This window comes from Panthera tigris, chromosome E1 (genome assembly GCF_018350195.1).
Source record: "Panthera tigris isolate Pti1 chromosome E1, P.tigris_Pti1_mat1.1, whole genome shotgun sequence".
NCBI classification, from domain to species: Eukaryota; Metazoa; Chordata; class Mammalia; order Carnivora; family Felidae; genus Panthera; species Panthera tigris.
The window spans coordinates 56,048,486-56,066,192 of record NC_056673.1 but is presented as its reverse complement, the minus strand read 5'-3'; the positions used below and the strand labels follow the sequence as shown (position 1 = coordinate 56,066,192).

Here is a 17,707-nt window from a genome sequence, read left to right as displayed (position 1 = left end):
TCCCCCTCCCCCAAATGCTGTGCTCCCGATAGCGATGCCTTGGCACAGCCCCGAAGCCCCTTTAGGAGCATTCACTGATAACAGTTACTGGTGTGCTGGGGATACGGCCAAGGCTTCCCCGGACCCCACTAGAATGGGCTCCCCTTGCGAGTTTGCGGGTGGCTTCGTGTACGGGGAGGTCCCGCAAGGCGCTCGGCGGGGCCTGTTCATTGGCAGAACCCTCCGCGCGCGGCGTGCGTGCACAACCGGACGGCGAACGGGGCGGTCCCTCCCGTTCCAAACGTCCACCGGCCGCGACCCTGCGCGAGGGGAGGGCGGCCCAGGGCTCGAGCTCGGGGAGCTGGGAGACGGGAGAGCGGAGACCGGACTGCGCAGGGTAGGTGGCGGCCGGACCCCGCCGGGGAGGCGGGCGCCCGTCCCTGGGAGCAAAGAGGGGGAAGCCTGGCGGCCGGGCCCTTCCTCTCTCCGTCTTCCGAGCGCTGCAGACGGTGACTCCTCGTGCTCCGGAGAGCGCCAGGGGCGCGGCGGGCAGTGAGGGGGACGTGGCGGGCGCGGACCCCCGCTGAGAAGGCGCACGATGCCGCCCGCGACGGCGACCGCCACGGTCTCCCTCCGGGAGCTGGCCGACCTGGCCATCGGCACCCCGGAGGTGGGCGCCGTCAACTTCACGGCCCTGCACACGCTCATCGTGGCCATGCTCCGGAGCCTCAACCTGCAGGAGGTGCGCATCAACTTCCAGTCGCCGTCGCCCGAGTCGAGTCGCTCCTCGGAGCTCCCGCGGACCGCGCTCAGCGCCCCGCAGCTGGCTGTGCCCAAAGAGAAGCCGCGCAGCAGCTCGGCCAGGCCGCCGGCGCTGGAGAGCCAGGTGAAGGACCTCAGCAAGCAGCTCAAGACCGTCACAAGCCAGGTGCAGGGCATCATGAGCCACGTGCAGCACCTTACTTATCCCGTGGGCCGGCTGCCCGTGGACTCCCAGGACCGGCCGGAGGGGGAGATGGCCGTGCTGCTGCCGGACAGGGCTCGAGGAGGGCCGGTGACAATCGGGAAGGACGGCGAGCAGGACGGCGAGCGGGCCAGCGCCACCAAGGTGAGCGCGGGTGGCCGACAGGCCTCTCTCCCCAAGCGGAGGGGTCCCCGGCAGGGAGGCGCGGGCGCGGCGGGGGCGCCAGGCCACCGAGCGGCCCTTCTCGACCTTGCAGGCCACGGTGCTGCTGCACGATGTCGCAGAAGATGTGAAAGCCTTGAAAGAAGCCAAGGAAAAGGCGCAGGAGCATTCCGAGGTGAGGTCCCCTGGTGAGGGAGGCGGGGACCCCCGCCTCGCGGATGAGTCGCCCCCTCCCACGCGGCGCTTTTCCTCGCCGCTCCACCAGTTCTCAGACACCTAGGGATCCTGAGCGGGCCCAGTGTGGGACATGGGGGGGGGGGGAGCTGACAACTTCTCAGAATATTCTTTGAGCCAATTTCCTTCAAACAAGCATAAAGTAAGATGGTGGGTGTTGAAAGCCCAATCTCCGTCCTAGAGGAGGGCCTGAGATGGAGAGAGCGCCGTGGTCACACAGCCGCCGCGGGCATCGGCTCCTGCACTTGGGTCTCGGTTTCCTTGGAGAAGGAAGTGGAACTTTCAGACGCACTGTAGGGACCGGAAGCACGAGGCAGTGCTCTTATTTCAGGCCCTCAGGAGGCCACCCAGGGGCTCGGAGCTGGAGGGAGGAGGAGGGGCAATTAGGAAGAAGCACCCCCCTCCCCCTCTCCCGCCGAGGCTGGGGGGGGGGGGGCGGGGGGCGGCGCAGAACAGCTCAAAGAAGGCGGTGGGAGCCAGTGACCACCTTCTACCTCGGGTCCCAGGCCTTGAGCGCCCAGCGGGACTCATTTTCACTCTGGGAAGCTTTTCTTTTTGAAATGTAGTGGGGGGGGGGGGGGGCGGGGGTAGGGTGTTGTGTTTTTTGTTTTTTTGTTTTTAGACTAAAGGCTTGTTTTACCTTGAGATTCCTACATTCTGGAGGTTTGCAGAAGTCCTATGGAGCAACTTAAGTTTTAGCAATTTGTCTTGGCTCTTTTGGGGTGCTTTTCTCTTTCAACCACACAGACGTTCAGACACCCTGGAAGCGCCTGATAATTTTTGTCCTTGAGAGGCTTAATCAGCCTCAGTCAGCAGGGCTGGGATGTTTCCTCGGTGGGTAGGATGAAATGAATCCCGGGACCCAAGGCTCCATTCCTGCCCTAGCATTTGCTCTTGACCCGCTGTCCCCCAGTCCCTCCTCCAGTGCCCTCCCCCCACTTCCCTTCCTCTAGTTGGCTGGAAAGGAAAAGAAGAGCCTTGACTTAACCAGCCCTACCTCTACCCTCCTCCCCTCCTAGATCAGCACACCTCCTTTCTTCTCCTTGTGCGTGGGGTGGGGTGGGGTGGGGCGGCACAAGAGGAGCTGTTTTGATCCTCAGTCTCTGAACTCTTCTTCCAGAAAGCCTTCCAACGGTTGGATGAACTAGAGAAGAAAATCAGAGAACGGGACAAATTCCTGGTAATATGGGCAAGCTCTGTGACAAAGGGCCCTCAAGGAGGCAGCAGGGGAAGATGTCTAGACTCCCACCCCAGAGGTCTGTGTCCCTCTGGGGTTCGATGATGCCCTCTGCCCTCTGGGCACTGCCCCCGGATTGAGGGGAAATCCTTCCCATCCCTGTCCGGGTGTCCCACAAGGAGCCCTCGTGGGACAGGAAACTGGCTGCCCAAGACTCACTGGTCACATGAAGGACAGTGACTTGTCCTCAGGGCTAGGGCTACGGTTCTGTTAGCTCAGTTCTGTTCCTGAAGCTTTCAGGGACTAAACTAGGGGTGTGTGTGTGTCTGTCTTCTTGTTGTCGATTACTGTCAGGATCTAGTGGGCCGGAAGCTGAGTTTGATGCCTGTTGGAGAAGAAGTCACCATGGTCACCTGGGAGGAGCTAGAGCAAGCAATTACTGATGGCTGGAGGTCCTCACAAGCGGTGAACAAATTGGGGGGGGGGGCTGGGCCGTGGTCTCGGGTGGGGCTCCCCTGAACCTCTCTCCCTTTTTACTACTGCACGATATTCCATTACGTGGATGTTCATAATTTCATGTTTCCTGTCATGGGTGTTTTATGTGGTTTTTTTCCTATCTTGTAACAAACCACGTTCCAATGTGACCTTCACACATGCAAACATACCCTCAGGGCAGATTCCCAGAAATGGAATGTGGGTTTGTGATTTGGCTGATTTTTGCCAAACAGTCCTCCGCGCAAATGCTTCCAGTTTAACCCCCGACCAACAATGTGGGAGAGAACTTGTTTCTTGAGTCCCCACCAGCCCTGTCTTCCAGTACCCTTTTTGTCCCCAGTTGGATGGAAAATGGTACCTGAGTATAGTTTTGATTTGCTTTTGTAGCTTTTCAAAGTTCCTTTACAGTCTGTTCTGAGATGCCTGAGTCCCTTCACTCCTAGTGGACAAAGATGACCCACCTTGGAAATAAAACGTCTTTAGGGGGCCCTGTGCTGATGACTTTGACACATGGGTGCATGCAATCGTCTGCCCGTCCTCAGGCGGTGCACAGGGTAACCAAATCGTTTTTAGATCCCCACCCTGTCTCCGCCTGAATAAAATGGGTATTCTCAAATGGCCCTCAAGGACGAGGATCAGTTGCCCTTTTGGTCTGGACATTCCCCTTCTCCTGGCTTTGTGCCTCTGGATTACTCAGAAAGGAGCACCCTCTCCCCCCACCCCACTACTCACACAAACCAGGGAGACAATGGACCTTTTGGCGCCACCAAGTGGCCATCTGGGGCACGTTCACTATTACGTGGGTGCTTTTTGAATGGGGGTGCATCTTCAGAGGAGTTGGAAGAGGACACTGCAAACGAAAGGAATGGCCTGGAAAAAGGTTGCCTCTGCTTTTGCTGTGTGTGTGTGTGTGTGTGTGTGTGTGTGTGTGTGTGTGTGTGTGTGTGTTTTAAGCCAAAGGTTTTGTGCACGTACCAGTATCTGTTTTAAGTGAACTACGCATTTTCTCAAGGTGCCATAGGAGACACCTGCCAGACCTATAACTAAGCACAATATAAGCTCCTTTAGACATTTTCGCTTCTCCGGAGGTAAGAAAGCGTGTGTGTTTTGACAGTTGCTCGTAATCGTGAACAAGCCCAGGAGCAAATGAGCATAGATTATAAACATGAAAACATCTTTGAGAACGCAAGAGAACAAGTTCTGGTAATGACGAGTCCACCTGCCGCACAGACCAAAATGAACGCGTGGAGAGCGTCCCTGTGTCAGGCTGAGAAAACACGACAGACCTGCCGGAGCCCCATCGTTCTTGCACTGTTGGTGGGACCCTTTATGAAATTAGGATTTCAAAAATCAGCGTGTGTTTTTTTAAAGCTTTTTGAAAGAGAGAGCAAGCAAGGCGGGAGAAAGAATCCCAAGCAGGCTCCATGCTATCAGCGCAGAGTCCGATGCAGGGCTTAAACCCATGAGCTGCGAGATCATGACCTGAGCCAAAATCAAGAGTTGGATGCTTAACTGACCGAGCTACCCAGGTGCCCCAAAACTCAGCATCGTTAAGGTCAACTATGTGTTTTGGCCGGTGGGCGGTAGCTCTGAGGCGATGCCGAGGCACAGCATCTGCCTGTGTCCTAAGTAGGGGGTCAGGACACACACTGGGGACGGTGAGTAAAGGGGTGATCAGCACAGAGGAGTCAATATCATATCTGGAACGCCAGACATGGGAAAGGAGTTGTGTTTTGATCTGGAGGAGGAAGGCTGCAAGCACACACGTAGCAGCTACGGTTATGGGAGCTCAGAACTGAGGAGGAAGGTGCCCGTCCCAGGAGTTCACTGTACTTGGGGACACAGCCCAGTGCCAGCCAAAGGCGTATTCTGAGGGGCAACAGGGTGTTCTTTACAACTTTGTATACCGTAAGAAGTAAGGGAGATGATTCGTTTTCAGAAATACCAGATAAAAGCTATGCTAACAGTAGGTTTACAATCTATTGGAACATGTATGAACCCCCCCCCCCCGCCATAATGGAGTCCCAAACCTTTAGACACGTCACTTCCTGGTTCCCCCCCCCCCCCCCCCCCCGTCTCTGATTCGAGGCCTTATTTTTGTGGGCTTTGCAATGAGCATGTGCCAAAAAACTGAAGTCTCTGCGTCACCTCAAAGAATGTACATTTGTTCCAGTCTGACTACTTTTTGCCTTACATGCGCATAGGCGACTTCCGGGTAAGGCTGTAACCTCCGTAGTACTCAGCCAGTGAGGAATCAGGGGAGGGACTTACCTCTGTAGCACTCAGCCAATGAGGAACCAGGGGAGGGACTTGCGTGCTAGGAGGTAAATTGTCTGCTGTAACTGCCCAGAGTGTGCCCGTCCGTCAGATGCCCACTCTTGCAAGGACGTTGATTAACGTTTGGTGATCAACACCTCGCCTCACTGTGCTCGGAGTCTCTGCCTCCCTCCTTTGATTGGGTGGGTGGCCTTAATTCTCACATATACCCAAGAATGATGATGTTGCTTCTGCTGCCTCTCCTTCCTTCCTCCTGTCCTACTACTAGGGGTCAGAACCAAGAAGAGCCTACCCTAGCCCACCAATCAAAACTTTCGTTAAGGGAGGAAAAAGCTTCCCCACTCTCCTGTCATCACAGTGTTGAATCTGAATTTCCAGCTAGATCCCTTTGTGACGGGCATTTAACAATGGAAGAATTTTTCAGCAACCATTTTACCAGGCCCACGGACCCTGAGCACAGACGGTCTCTTGCAGAGATAGCCTGTCCGAGATAAAGGGCATTTTCTCTTCAAAGCTTTGTGGCCTCTAAACAGAGTAGGAAGCAAAAATTAAAACTTGTATTCCAGTACAACTGTGAAGTTGGGATCAGCATTTAGATATCTTCTGCTTCAGGACCCAAAGAACAGTGGCGCAATCGGGAGGAAGGGCTTCCCAAGACTGACCCTGCTCTCATCTACCTGGGCAAAATGGCACATCCCCGGGGAAACAGAAATTAAAATGTCGTAATGTCTCGGCGTCAAGGACATAGTAGGTAGGTTCTGTGGATTGGGGGTGCAGATCTCATTTAAGGCGGGAAGGACTGAAAGCCCCAGTCCAGGAGGGAGCGCTAGATGAATCCTGCGTAGAGACGACTTCATCTTACATCCTCCTCGTTCAGATCACAACCTAACAGGCTAACAGGGAAGGAGGGGCTTAAAAGAAATGTATTTTGAATCAAAATAGACCCATTGATTCCAAGATGTACATTCCCCCCCCCCCTCACATTTTAGCGTCTCTGAAATCAGGTTGTGTCTTTGAGTTGATGGTATTTTGTAATTGATTGGCAGCATTTTCCTTTTTCTACCAGTACGTAAATTGATGGTCCATCATAAACGACACCACCTTAGGCTTGCTGAAGTGAGGAGGAGAGCCGGCACGAGATACACTTTGGTAGGAAAGTCCCATGGTATTGACTATCTTGGAAGGTGAGAGTTGATAAGTTGTCTTAACATAGAGCACCTGGCATCTCTGCCTCCAAGATCCTTGAACTTGGCGCAGGGTGTAAGGGACAGAGCAACAGATGGCTGTTTTCCAGATTTTCCCAGCTGGAGGGGGGGTGAGTAGTTACAGTTTGTTGTTTGATGAGTCTGAAGTGCGGTTCATGTTAGGAGGTCAGGCCTGGCACCCGTTATTTTCAATTCCCGTGATCCTCAGCTATGATGTGGGTCTCATCTGATGCCAGTAACAAAAACGACCAACTTTACTCTTTTTTCAATGATTTTTTTTAACGTTTATTTATTATTGACACAGAGCGTGAGAGCAGGGGAGGGGCAGAGAGAGAGGGGGAGGCACAGAATCCGAAGCAGGCTCCAGGCTCTGAGCTGTCAGCACAGAGCCCGACGCGGGGCTCGAACTCACAAACCGCGAGATCGTGACCTGAGCCGAAGTTAGTCGCCCAACCAACTGAGCCACCCAGGCGCCCCCAAAATGACCAACTTTTCAAAAACCCCATTCCATCCCCCCACCATAACCGTTATATCCATTTTTCCAGGATCGTAAACTGTAGCTTTAGTTTTAGGCGCTGTGGCAAGCTGAATAACGTTGATTTACATGGCAGAAGGGACCTGGCAGATGTGAAGCAGTTAAGGATTTTGAGATGGGGGCTTATTCTGGATCATCTGGGTGGGCCCAGTGGTGTGATCACAAAGGTCCTGATGAGAGGGAGGCAGAAGATTCTACTACCGAGGAGGGGAAGGAAATGTGGCCACAGAAGCAGAGATTGGAGCCACGCAGGCACAAGCCAAGGAATGCCAGCAAGTCTAAGAAGCTGGAGAAGGCGAGAGCCTGTACAATCAGCACCTGCCAGTCACCTTGACTCCAGCCCAGTGAAACTAGCTTTGGAATTCTGCCCTTTCGACCTGTACGATAAGAAATCTGTGCTCTCTGAAGCCACTAAGTTGTGGGGTAGTTTGTAATGGCAGCCATCAGGAACAGGTAATACAGTCCCCTTCTTCCTCTTGAGGGCAGTTCATGAATGATTGTCTAGTCTTGTAGGTTTAGCTGAACTTTTCCGATATTGTTTCCGAATGTCAGGCAGCAACCTGGACGGACACAAAGTCCACAGCATTTGGTTCTGGAATGGTTTTCTGACACGAGCAATACATTAATACATTGGGTGTCTTTTAAGATTTGCCTTCAAAATCTTTGCATGTAGTCAGTTTTCTTTCCCCTCCCTTTCCTTTCCTTTCCTTCCCTTTCCTTTCCTTTCCTTCCTTCCTTCCTTCCTTCCTTCCTTCTTCCCTCCCTCCCTCCCTCTCTTCCTCTTTTGTTTGTTGTTGTTTGTAGTGATTGATTTTAACTCCAGTAGGCCCCTCTAGGTGACAGGCAGAACCCTAAAATGGTTGCCAAGACTCCTGCCCTCTGCTGCGCACACCTGTATAATCCCCTCGGGTGTGGGCAGAACCTGTGGATATGATTTGGTACCTCTCCCATAATTAGGCTGCTAATACACTGACTTTGAGTTAATCTCAGGAGGGATTGGGTGGTCCTGACCTAATCAGGTGAACCCTTCTCAAGAAAGTGAAACCCGAGTCTGGCCCCTGTGGAGGGGGCCGAGTGGCTGGGATCGAGAGTGGCCTCTAGGAGCTAAGAGCTACAGCCGGGCACGAGGAGCTGAGTTCTGGCAACAGTGCTGAGCCTGAGATAAGGCCGCAGCTTGGCCTAGATTGCAGGCTGAGGGCCCTGATGGAGCACACAGATAAAACATGTCCAGACTCATGACCCATGGAAACAGTGAGATAACCAACTCTAAACTCGTGTCGTTTTCGGTGTCTATGTCTGTGGCAATTTGTGAGACGGCAGGAGAAAACGAGTCCAGGTCGTTGAACCGGTGTTTTTGTTAAATGGTTTGGGGCCTCACCGAGTAGTTCCAGAGCTAGGATTGCAGGTGGGCCATCAAGTGTCACCAGTGAGGCTCCTGACCTCAGAGGGAAGTATTGTGCTCTGCCAAGGTGAGGCCCTAAGACGTTATAAATCTTTCGTGCTTCCTGGGATCTTGTAGGTGATTCGAATAGTAGGAAATTGTTTCGCAAAGATTTTAAGGGCTCCCAGGGTCCAAGGAGTACACACTAACCCTGGGCGGTGCCAGCCTCACCCTGGCCAGGGTCCCCTACCGAGAGCTGTGCGTTTTTGCAGTTTTACAGATGCTGCTCAATCGATGTGGAACAAGTTGCGAATGACATTTAAGATTATCACTGGGGGTTGGGGGGAGGGGGCGGGGGTGGAGGCCCCTGGCTGGCTTAGTCCGTAGAGCATGCCATTCTTCGACCTTGGGGTTGTGAGTTCGAGCCCCACAATGGGTGTAGAGATTGCTTAAAAGAAAAAATCAAGGAGAGAAAAATAAAGATTATAATCACGGGAACTTGGATCCTGACTAAAAAATGATAGTCACGGGGATCACAGCACAGCCTCTGGTCAGGATTAGATGTGCCTGAAAGAGGGTAGTGGGGCTTACGGAACGGCATGTTTTTCCCCCACGTTTAAAAATTGACTTAAAAAAATAGACTTTACCTTTTTATTTTTTTAAATTTTTTAACGTTTTTATTTATTTTTGAGACAGCATGAACAGGGGAGGGGCAGAGAGAGAGGGAGACACAGGATCTGAAGCAGGCTCCAGGCTCTGAGCTCTCAGCACAGAGTCTGACACAGGGCTCGAACTCATGGACTAGGAGATCATGACCTGAGCTGAAGTCGGATGCTTAACCGATTGAGCCACCCAGGCACCCCCAGACTTTGTCTTTGTAGAGTTTTAGGTTCATGGCAAAATTGAGTGGAAGGCATAAGGGCTCCTGGCTGACTCCACCAGTGGAACATGCGACTCTTCATCACGGGATTGTGAATTCAAACCTCACATTAGGTGTGGAGCCTGCTTAAAAAAAAAGAAGGAAAGAAAAGAAAAAAAGGAAGGAAGGAAGGAAGAAAGAAAGGAAGGAAGGAAGGAAGGAAGGAAGGAAGAAAGAAAGAAAGAAAGAAAGAAAGAAAGAAAGAAAGAAAGAAAGAAAAGAAAGAGAAAGAAAGAAATTGAGAAGAAGGTATAAAGATTTCCCATCTGCCTTCTGCCCACACCTACCTGCATAGCCTCCCCCACTAACATCCCCCAACAGAGCGTACGTTTGTTACAACTGGTGAACCTACATGGACTCATAATGTCACTCAAAGTCCATAGTTTTTTTGTTGTTGTTTTTAATGTTTACTTGTTTTTGAGACAGAGAGACAGAGCATGAGCAGGGGAGGGGCAGAGGGAGGCAGACAGAATCTTAAGCAGGTTCCACACTCACCATGGAGCCCAACGCAGGGCTCAATCCCACAACCCTGGGATCATGACCTGAGCCGAAATCAAGAGTCGGACACTCAATCCACTGAGCCACCCAAGCGCCCCAAGTTTCCTCCATGTCTTTTCATGACTTGATATAGCTCATTTCTTCTTAGCGCTGTATAATATTCCATTATCTGGGCTGGGCCACAATTTGTTTATCCATTCACCTACTCGAAGGGCATCTCGGTTGCTTCCAAGTTTTGGCAATTATAAATAAGATTGCTGTAAGCATCTGCGTGCAGGTTTTTGTGTGGACGTAAGTTTTCAACTCCTTTGGGTAAATACCAAGCACCGTGATTGCTGGGATATAGAAAGAATATGTTCCATTTTGTAAGAAACCGCCAACTGTCTTCCACAGTGGCTGTGCCATTTTGCATTCCTACCAACAACGAATGGAAAGTTCTGTTGCTCCGTATCCTTGCCAGCATTTGCTGTTGTCAGTGTTCCAGATTTTGGCCATACTCATAGTTGTGTAGTGGTATCCTGTTTTAATTTGCATTTCCTTGATGACATTCCTGATGTTGGTAATTTATGTCTTCTCTTATTCCTCACCAGTGTGTCTAGAGGTTTATCAATCACGTTGCTTTACCCAAATGGCTTGCTTTTTCATTTTATTGATTTTCTTTGTTGTTTTCTGCTTTCTGCTCAGACCTTTAACGTTTCCTTTCTTCTGCTTGTTCTGGGTTTAATCTCTTCTTTTGCTAGTTCCTTGAAGTGCAAGCTGAGCCTTTTTTCTATTTCAGTATTGGCATTTAGTGCTATATAAATATGTCCCTAAGTATTGCTCTAGCAGCAGCCCACAAATTCTAGTATACAGTTCAAGATACTTTCTATATCCCTTTTGATTTCTTCTTTCATCTATGATCTATTTAGCAGTCTTATTTTGTTTCTAAATATTTGGGGATTTTCCAGGGATCTTTCTGTCACCGATTTCTAATTCCATTGTGGTCAAAAAATATAATGTGTACAAACCTGGATCCTTTTCAATTGTTAGATGTATATTTTATGGCCCAGAGCATGGTCTCTCTTGGTAAATGCTTGTGTGCACTTGAGAACAATGTGTCCTCTGCTATCCTTGGGGCAAGTATCCTATAAATGTCAGTCAAGTCACATGGGTTGTAGTTTTGTTCAGGTTTACTGTATCTGTTGGGTTAAACTCTGTGTCCCCCCACCCCCACCCCTCCAGAAGTTGTTGAAGTCCTAACCCTGCCATGTAAATGCGACCTTATTTGGAAATGGGGTCTTTGCAGAAGATCAAGTTAAGATGAGGTCATTAAGGTGGGCCATAATCCAATATAAGTGAGTCTGTATAAAAGGGGGAAACTTGGACAGAAAGAGACACACATAGAGAGATGATTGTCCGGAGATGGTTGGGAGAAGATAGCCATCAGTGAATGCCTGAGGCCACCAGAGGCTAGAAGAAAGCATGGAACAGATTCTCCGTCACAGCTTCAGAAGGAACCACCCCTGCCACACCTGGATCTCAACCTCCTCGCCTCCAGAGCTGTGAGACAACAAATTTCTGTTGTTCAAGGCACCCAGTCTGTTTGTTGTAACAGCTCCAGAAAATGAATACAGTGTCCTGGCTGACTTTCTGCCTACTTGTCAATTACTGAGGGAAAGGTAGTGAAATATCTGACTATAATTGTGGATTTATCCATATCTCCTTGTAGTAGTTCTGTCAGGTTTTGTGTCACATATTTTGAAGCTCTGTTATTAGGTGCACAAATATTTGGGATTGTTATGCTCTCTTCATGAATTGATCTCCTTATATGAAGAAATCACCTTTTTATCCCTAGTAATATTTTTCTTTCTGAAATCTACCTCGTCTAATATTAATACTGTGATTCCAGCTTTTTTTTTTCTTATACATGTGTGAGTGTGGTGTACTTTCTCCCATTCTTTTTGTTTTAAACTATTTGTGTCTCTCTATATGAAGTTTTTTCTTACGAGTGACATGGAGTTGGTCTTGCTTTTTTAACCAATCCGACAATCTCTGCTTTTTAATCCGGCTGTTTAGATCATTTATATTTAGTGTGATTATTGATATCATTAGGGTTGAGTTATCATCCTGCTATTAGTGTTCTATCGTTCCATCTGCTTTTTGTTCCTTTTTCCCTCTTTGTCTTCTTCTTTTGTATTATTTGAATGTTTTTGTTTGTAACCTCTTTTGTTGGCTTATTAGCTATAAGTCTTTGTTATTTTATGTTATTTTTTTAATGTTTTATTTATTTTTTTGAGAGCATGTGGGGGGAGGGGGAGAGGGACAGAGGATCTGAAGCAGGCTCTGCGCTGACAGCAGCTCATGAACTGTGAGATCATGACCTGAGCCTAAGTCAGACACTCAACTGACTAAGCCACCCAGGCGCTCCAAGTCTTTGTTATTTTAGTGGTTGCTTTAGGGTTTATAGATTTATACCTCTTTAGCTTAATCACAGTCCACCTTCACATAGTATAAGGACTTTACAATGGCATATTTCCAGGGGCTTTTATTTCTGGGGTCAGCAAACTTTTTCTAGAGGAGGCAAGTAAATATTTTAGGTTTTGTGGGTCATATAGTCTTTGTCACAATTGCTCAACTCTTGTTATTATGTGAAAATAACCATAAACAATACATAAATGAATCAGTGTGCCTGTGTCCCAATAAACTATCATTAACAAAACAGATGATGGGCTGGATTTGGCCCATGGCCATTGTTTGCCAGCTCATGCTTTGTGCTATTGTTGTCGTGCATTTTACTTCCACATGTGTTATAAACCCTACAATACATTGTTCTTATTTTGTACAGTCAATTATCTTTCAAAGAGATTTGAGTCATAAGAAAACCATCTTATAGATTCATCCATGTAGTTTCCATTTCCAGTGCTTTTTGTCCCTTTGTGTAGATCCAGGTTTCCATCTGGTATCATTTTCTGTCTGCCTGATGGGTTTCATTTAACATTTCTTATAGTGTGAGTCTGCTGCTGATGAATTTCAGCTTGTATTTATATGACTGAAAACATCTTTATTTTTTCCTGTGTTTTGTGTTTTGTTTGCGTTCTAGTGGCCTAACATGTGGTCTATTGTGGAAAATGTTTATTCAGATCTTGTTATGTGAAGTGTTGTACAGATATTTGCTGGTCCAGTTGGTTTATGGTGTTGTTCAAGTCTTCTATTTCCTGGTTGATCTTCTACCTATTTGTTCTATCCCTATTGAAAGTGGGGTATCAGGGCGCCTGGGTGGCTCAGTCAACGGTTAAGTGTCCCACCCAGCGTATCTCATGGTTCATAAGTTCGAGCCCCATGTCTGGCTCTGTGCTGACAGCTCAGAGCCTGGAGCCTGCTTCAGATTCTGTGTCTCCCTCTTTCTCTGCCCCTCCTCCACTTGCACTCTTTCTCTCTCTCTCTCTCAAAAATCAACATTAAACAATTAAAAAAAAAAAGAAAGTGGGGTATTGAAGTCTGCAACTATTATTGTTGAATTGTTTATTTCTCCCTTTAATTCTGTCCGGTTTTTTATGTATGTTAGAGCTCTGTTGCTCAGTTCATATATTTTTTAAAAATTATTAGGTCTTCCTAATGAATTGACTCTTGTGTCAGTATAAAATGTCTTTCTTTGTCTCTATTAACAATGTTGTCTGATGTTAGTACAGTCACTCCAGCTCTCTTCTGTTCTTTTCTTTTGGGGGTGGGGGGAATAATTTCTACACCCAGTATGGGGCTCAAACTCACAACCCTAAGATTAAGAGTTGCATGCTTCACTGACTGAGCCAGCCAGGCATCCCTCCAGCTCTCTTTTGATTAGTATTTGCATGGTTTATTGTTTTCTATCTTTTTACTTTCTACTTGTTTGTTTCTTTGACATTAATATATGTCTCTTACAGACAGCATGTAATTGGATCATGAATCAGTTTTATTTTTTTGTTTTTGCTTTTCATTTCATGTGTATTATCAGTGCTTCATTATAGAACATTTTGGGTTTTTAAATTTTATTTATTTATTTTTTTAGACAGAGTGCAAGTGAGGGGGGAGGGGTAGAGGGAGAGAGAGAAGCTTAAGCAGGCTCCACACCCAGTGCAGAGCCCCACAAGGGGCTGAATCTCACAACCCTGAGATCCTGACCTGAGCCAAAATCAAAAGTCAGACGCTTAACTGACTGAGCCACCCAGGCACCTCTGCTATAGAACATTTTGTAAAGACCAGTGACATGTGGGCACCCAGAGTTTTTCAACACCAAGTGCCAATCATTTCTGATAAATATGTTCCTAAAACAAAATAATCACACATAACACAATTTCAGGATAATATATAGCATCAGCATAATTCACCCAAATTATAAAAAGAACAATACTTAGAATCATGCACATTATTTCACCATTTCATAAAACTTCTGTTTTAACTTCTACCAACTTGGCCAGTATAAAAAAGAAAGTCTTCAAAAACTTTGTGATAACATGAACTACAAAATTAATTTTTGGATAAGTTGGGCGTTACTTTTCAAATTTTGCTTTAAGGTTTATTTGTTTCTTTAATCTGTCAAAAAATATGGTGAGGAGTGTATTGAGCGAGGTGAAGAAAAAGGAACTTCCAGTCGATAGATTCAGTGTGTCTGAAGATACTTGAGTAGCGCAAAGGAAACCTTCAAGGGCAAGAATATATTATAAATAAGAGTTTTGTAGCAAGATGAATGGACAAGCAGTTCTTGTATCTGTTGCCTCCAGAGGAAAGAGGTCTTCTTGAAGAATGCTTGTTTATAGAATCTTCTGTAAGACAGTGGTGGCTATGTCCAATGATTCATCTTTTACTAAAGGAATATCATAAGAGTGCATGTACTTTTCTAAGAGTTCACCCACCCTATCATTTTGAAATCCAGTTTCCAGAATGTGTTCAGCATTGGCCATAGTCCATCTGCCAACCTCAAGCCTCCTTGGGAGTCTCCCAGAATTTTGTTGTTACTGTCTTGTAGTTGATCAAAATGTTCTGTGGTGTTCAAGGCACCATGTTTGTTAAATTCATGAATTGGTTCTCCTCTAAGTCCTTCGAACACCCCGTTGTTTGTCATCAAAATCCATGAAGCCGGTCATGATTCTGACATTTGGGTGATAAACGCCAGCCTGATGGGTAACTTCCTACAGTACATCATCAGCACCCAGCTGAAATTTGAACACAGGGAGACTGTGTCGTTGGAGCTTATCAAAGACTATCAAAGAATATCAAATTCTCGTATCCTTCCTTGAACATACATCAGATTCTGCCACAATTTCTCTTTCTTTCAGCTTAGCTCTTGGTAGAGCTTGTTCAATAAGCAAACCCTGTGATTTAGGGTTCCATTCAACCATATTAGGGGTACTTCTCCTCTATGGTAGGAACAGGATCAATTTTTGTAGCATAATCTTTTCCTTTTTGTTGAAGTAACTTTTTTGGACCTCCGTTTGTCACCAGCTTATAATTGTCATGGTGAGCATCTTTTCCCTTTTTAGGAACTAGGAAAACCCACTTAGAGTCCTATCAGAGTCTATTATTACCTGAAGGCGTGCAAGGTCCTTCTTTGATAAGACCACAGATCATTTCTTATAAGGCTCCTGATATGACCTGAACTTTTTTGGAATTCTGACCTCATTTTCACATACACAGCAGATTTTTTTATTAGTTATTTCTTGGTTAGTCAGTTGTCCTTAAAGGCACTCCGAGTTCTGTTCTTAAACTTGTCCTAGAACAACAGCATAGACAATATGCAACATCCAGAGATGCAGGGCTTGGATACAGGCATCTCAGTGACCTTGGACTTCTGCCTCACGTTCCTCTTTAAGGTGAACACGTACTGTGCCGGCACCACCCCTGCCCAGGACACACACGCTGGTGCTTGCTGCTGTGTCCTCCCTGGCCATGGCTGCCTAGTCTGTGGACAAGGTCTCATGTGCCTCCAGATGCAGAAAGAAAAAGCTGCACACGGTGGTCAGTTTTTTTTTCTTTTTATGTTTATTTTTCAGAGAGAGAGAGAGAGCACAAGCAGGGGAAGGGCAGAGAGAGGGAGACACAGAATCCGAAACAGGCTCCAGGCTCTGAGCTGTCAGCACAGAGCCCGATGCGGGGCTCGAACTCACACACTGTGAGATCGTGACCTGAGCCGAAGTCAGAGGCTCAACCGACTGAGCCACCCAGGTGCCCCACAATGATCAGGTTTTTAAATCCATTCTGCAAATCTCCTTCTGATTGGAGACTTCAGACTGGAGTGCTTCTTTTTTTCTTTCCTTTTTTTTGTTTTTTAGTTTATTTGGGAGATAAAGAGAGTGCGTGCATGAGCAGGGGAGGGGCATAGCAGGAGGGAGGGAGGGAGAGAGAGAGAGAGAGAGAGAGAGAGAGAGAGAGAGAATGAATGAATCCCAAGCAGGCTGTGCACCATCAGCATGGAGTCCAACGCAGGGCCCAATCTTATGAACTGTGAGATCATGACCTGAGCCAAAAATCAAGAGTCAGATGCCTAACCAACTGAGCCACCCAGGCGCCTCCTGGATGGGGTGTTTAATTACTGATGAAATAGATTTACGTCTTCCATTTGCTATGTGTTTTCCATATATCTTAGGTCTTTTCCATTCCCCCATTCCTCAATCGCGTCTCTTTGGTGTTACATAATTGTATTCTCGTGCCCTGTTTTCATTCCCTTGTTTCTTTTTCTGTATATGTTTTGGGGTTCTTTTCTTAGGGGGTTCATAGCAGCGTTCGGCATAGAGCCGCTTATTCTCCACTTCTGAGGCAACACCTTTCTGAGCACTCTCCCCCGAATTAGGAGTTTTTTCCAAACTGGCTGATAGAAACCGGCACCGTTCCCAACCCCAGGAGAGTCTGGGCACGGTTCCCTCCAGCCTTGCAGATGGCTCCCTTCCCAACCTTGGGTAGCTTCCTCACATAGTCATGCTGATCATTTCTGTGCTGGATACCCAAAGGGGGCCCTCTGCAGAGCTCCGGAGTCCTCTCTAGGTGCATGTCCTTTCTTTCTGATACTCTGTCCTGTGAGCCCTTGTGGCCTCAGTCTCCCTGAAGGCTCAACTCTCTCTCCTCAACTCGGGGAGTCCCTCTCCTGGCACTGTAGCCTGGAAACTCTCTTAAGGCAGTAGAGCTCACGTAGTTGGCCTGCCCATGTTTCAGGGGTTGGCAGCCTTCACTAGCCGGTTTCCAGCGTGTCTATTTCATTGTTGTTGCTTTTGGTTTTTGACTTTTGGTTATTACAGACGGGAGGGTAAATCCAGTTCCTGTCACTTCATTTGGGCTGGAAATGGAAATGGTCCCTCTTTTCTTTTAACGGATTCTTAGTATTCTCCTGTATGGGTGTGTCCCCTAACTAGATCAGCCCCCTACTGATAATCTGTTTTCATAAACAATGCTGCAGACTCTGTATATATATCCCGGCAGCCCTTTGTAAGAGTCCACAGAGAAAATCTTACCTATGGGATTTCCGAGTACAAGAGTTGGTGCGCTTACATTTTGGAGACATGGTTTACTCGCCCTGCCGTGTATACTTTTACCATCAGCAATGGGCCACTGATGGGGTAGACCTTATATTTTAAACTTAATAAAATGACTCATGTCCTTTGTTTGTAGACCCAGCAATAGTTGGAGTGGATCACTTGTATTGGGTAGTGTTCCCGCTGTCCTTTATGAAGGGAATTAACATATTATGGTGGCAGGGCACCGGGGTGGCTCAGTGGGAGAAGCATCTGACTCTTGGTTTCAGCTCGGGTCATGATCTCACAGTTCCGTGAGTCCAAGCCCCATGTCAGGCTCCACACTGACAGTGGAGAGCCTGCCGGGGATTGTCTCTCTCCCTCTCCCTCTGCCCCTCCCCCACTCATGCGCACACACGCACAC

The 17,707-nt window shown here is 47.7% G+C and overlaps 1 protein-coding gene and 1 pseudogene across 3 annotated transcripts in view; one reads left to right on the top strand and one right to left on the bottom strand.

The window, feature by feature from the left end:
* Positions 1–298: 298 nt before the first annotated feature.
* The window catches only part of QRICH2 (glutamine rich 2), a 32,610-nt gene continuing 15,201 nt past the window's right edge, over positions 299–17,707 (top strand). Inside the window, exons 1-4 of one of the 3 annotated variants that reach the window (XM_042965716.1) lie at positions 299–1,087; positions 1,200–1,280; positions 2,460–2,519; positions 2,871–2,981. In XM_042965716.1, the coding sequence (XP_042821650.1) occupies positions 578–1,087; positions 1,200–1,280; positions 2,460–2,519; positions 2,871–2,981 (762 nt within the window). In that variant the 5' untranslated portion in view covers positions 299–577. Of the gene's footprint in view, positions 1,088–1,199; positions 1,281–1,955; positions 2,174–2,459; positions 2,520–2,870; positions 2,982–17,707 lie in introns of those variants that run through there. The other 2 variants (XM_042965715.1, XM_042965717.1) reach the window with 2 other exon arrangements.
* LOC102957242 lies at positions 14,593–16,825 on the bottom strand (annotated as a pseudogene).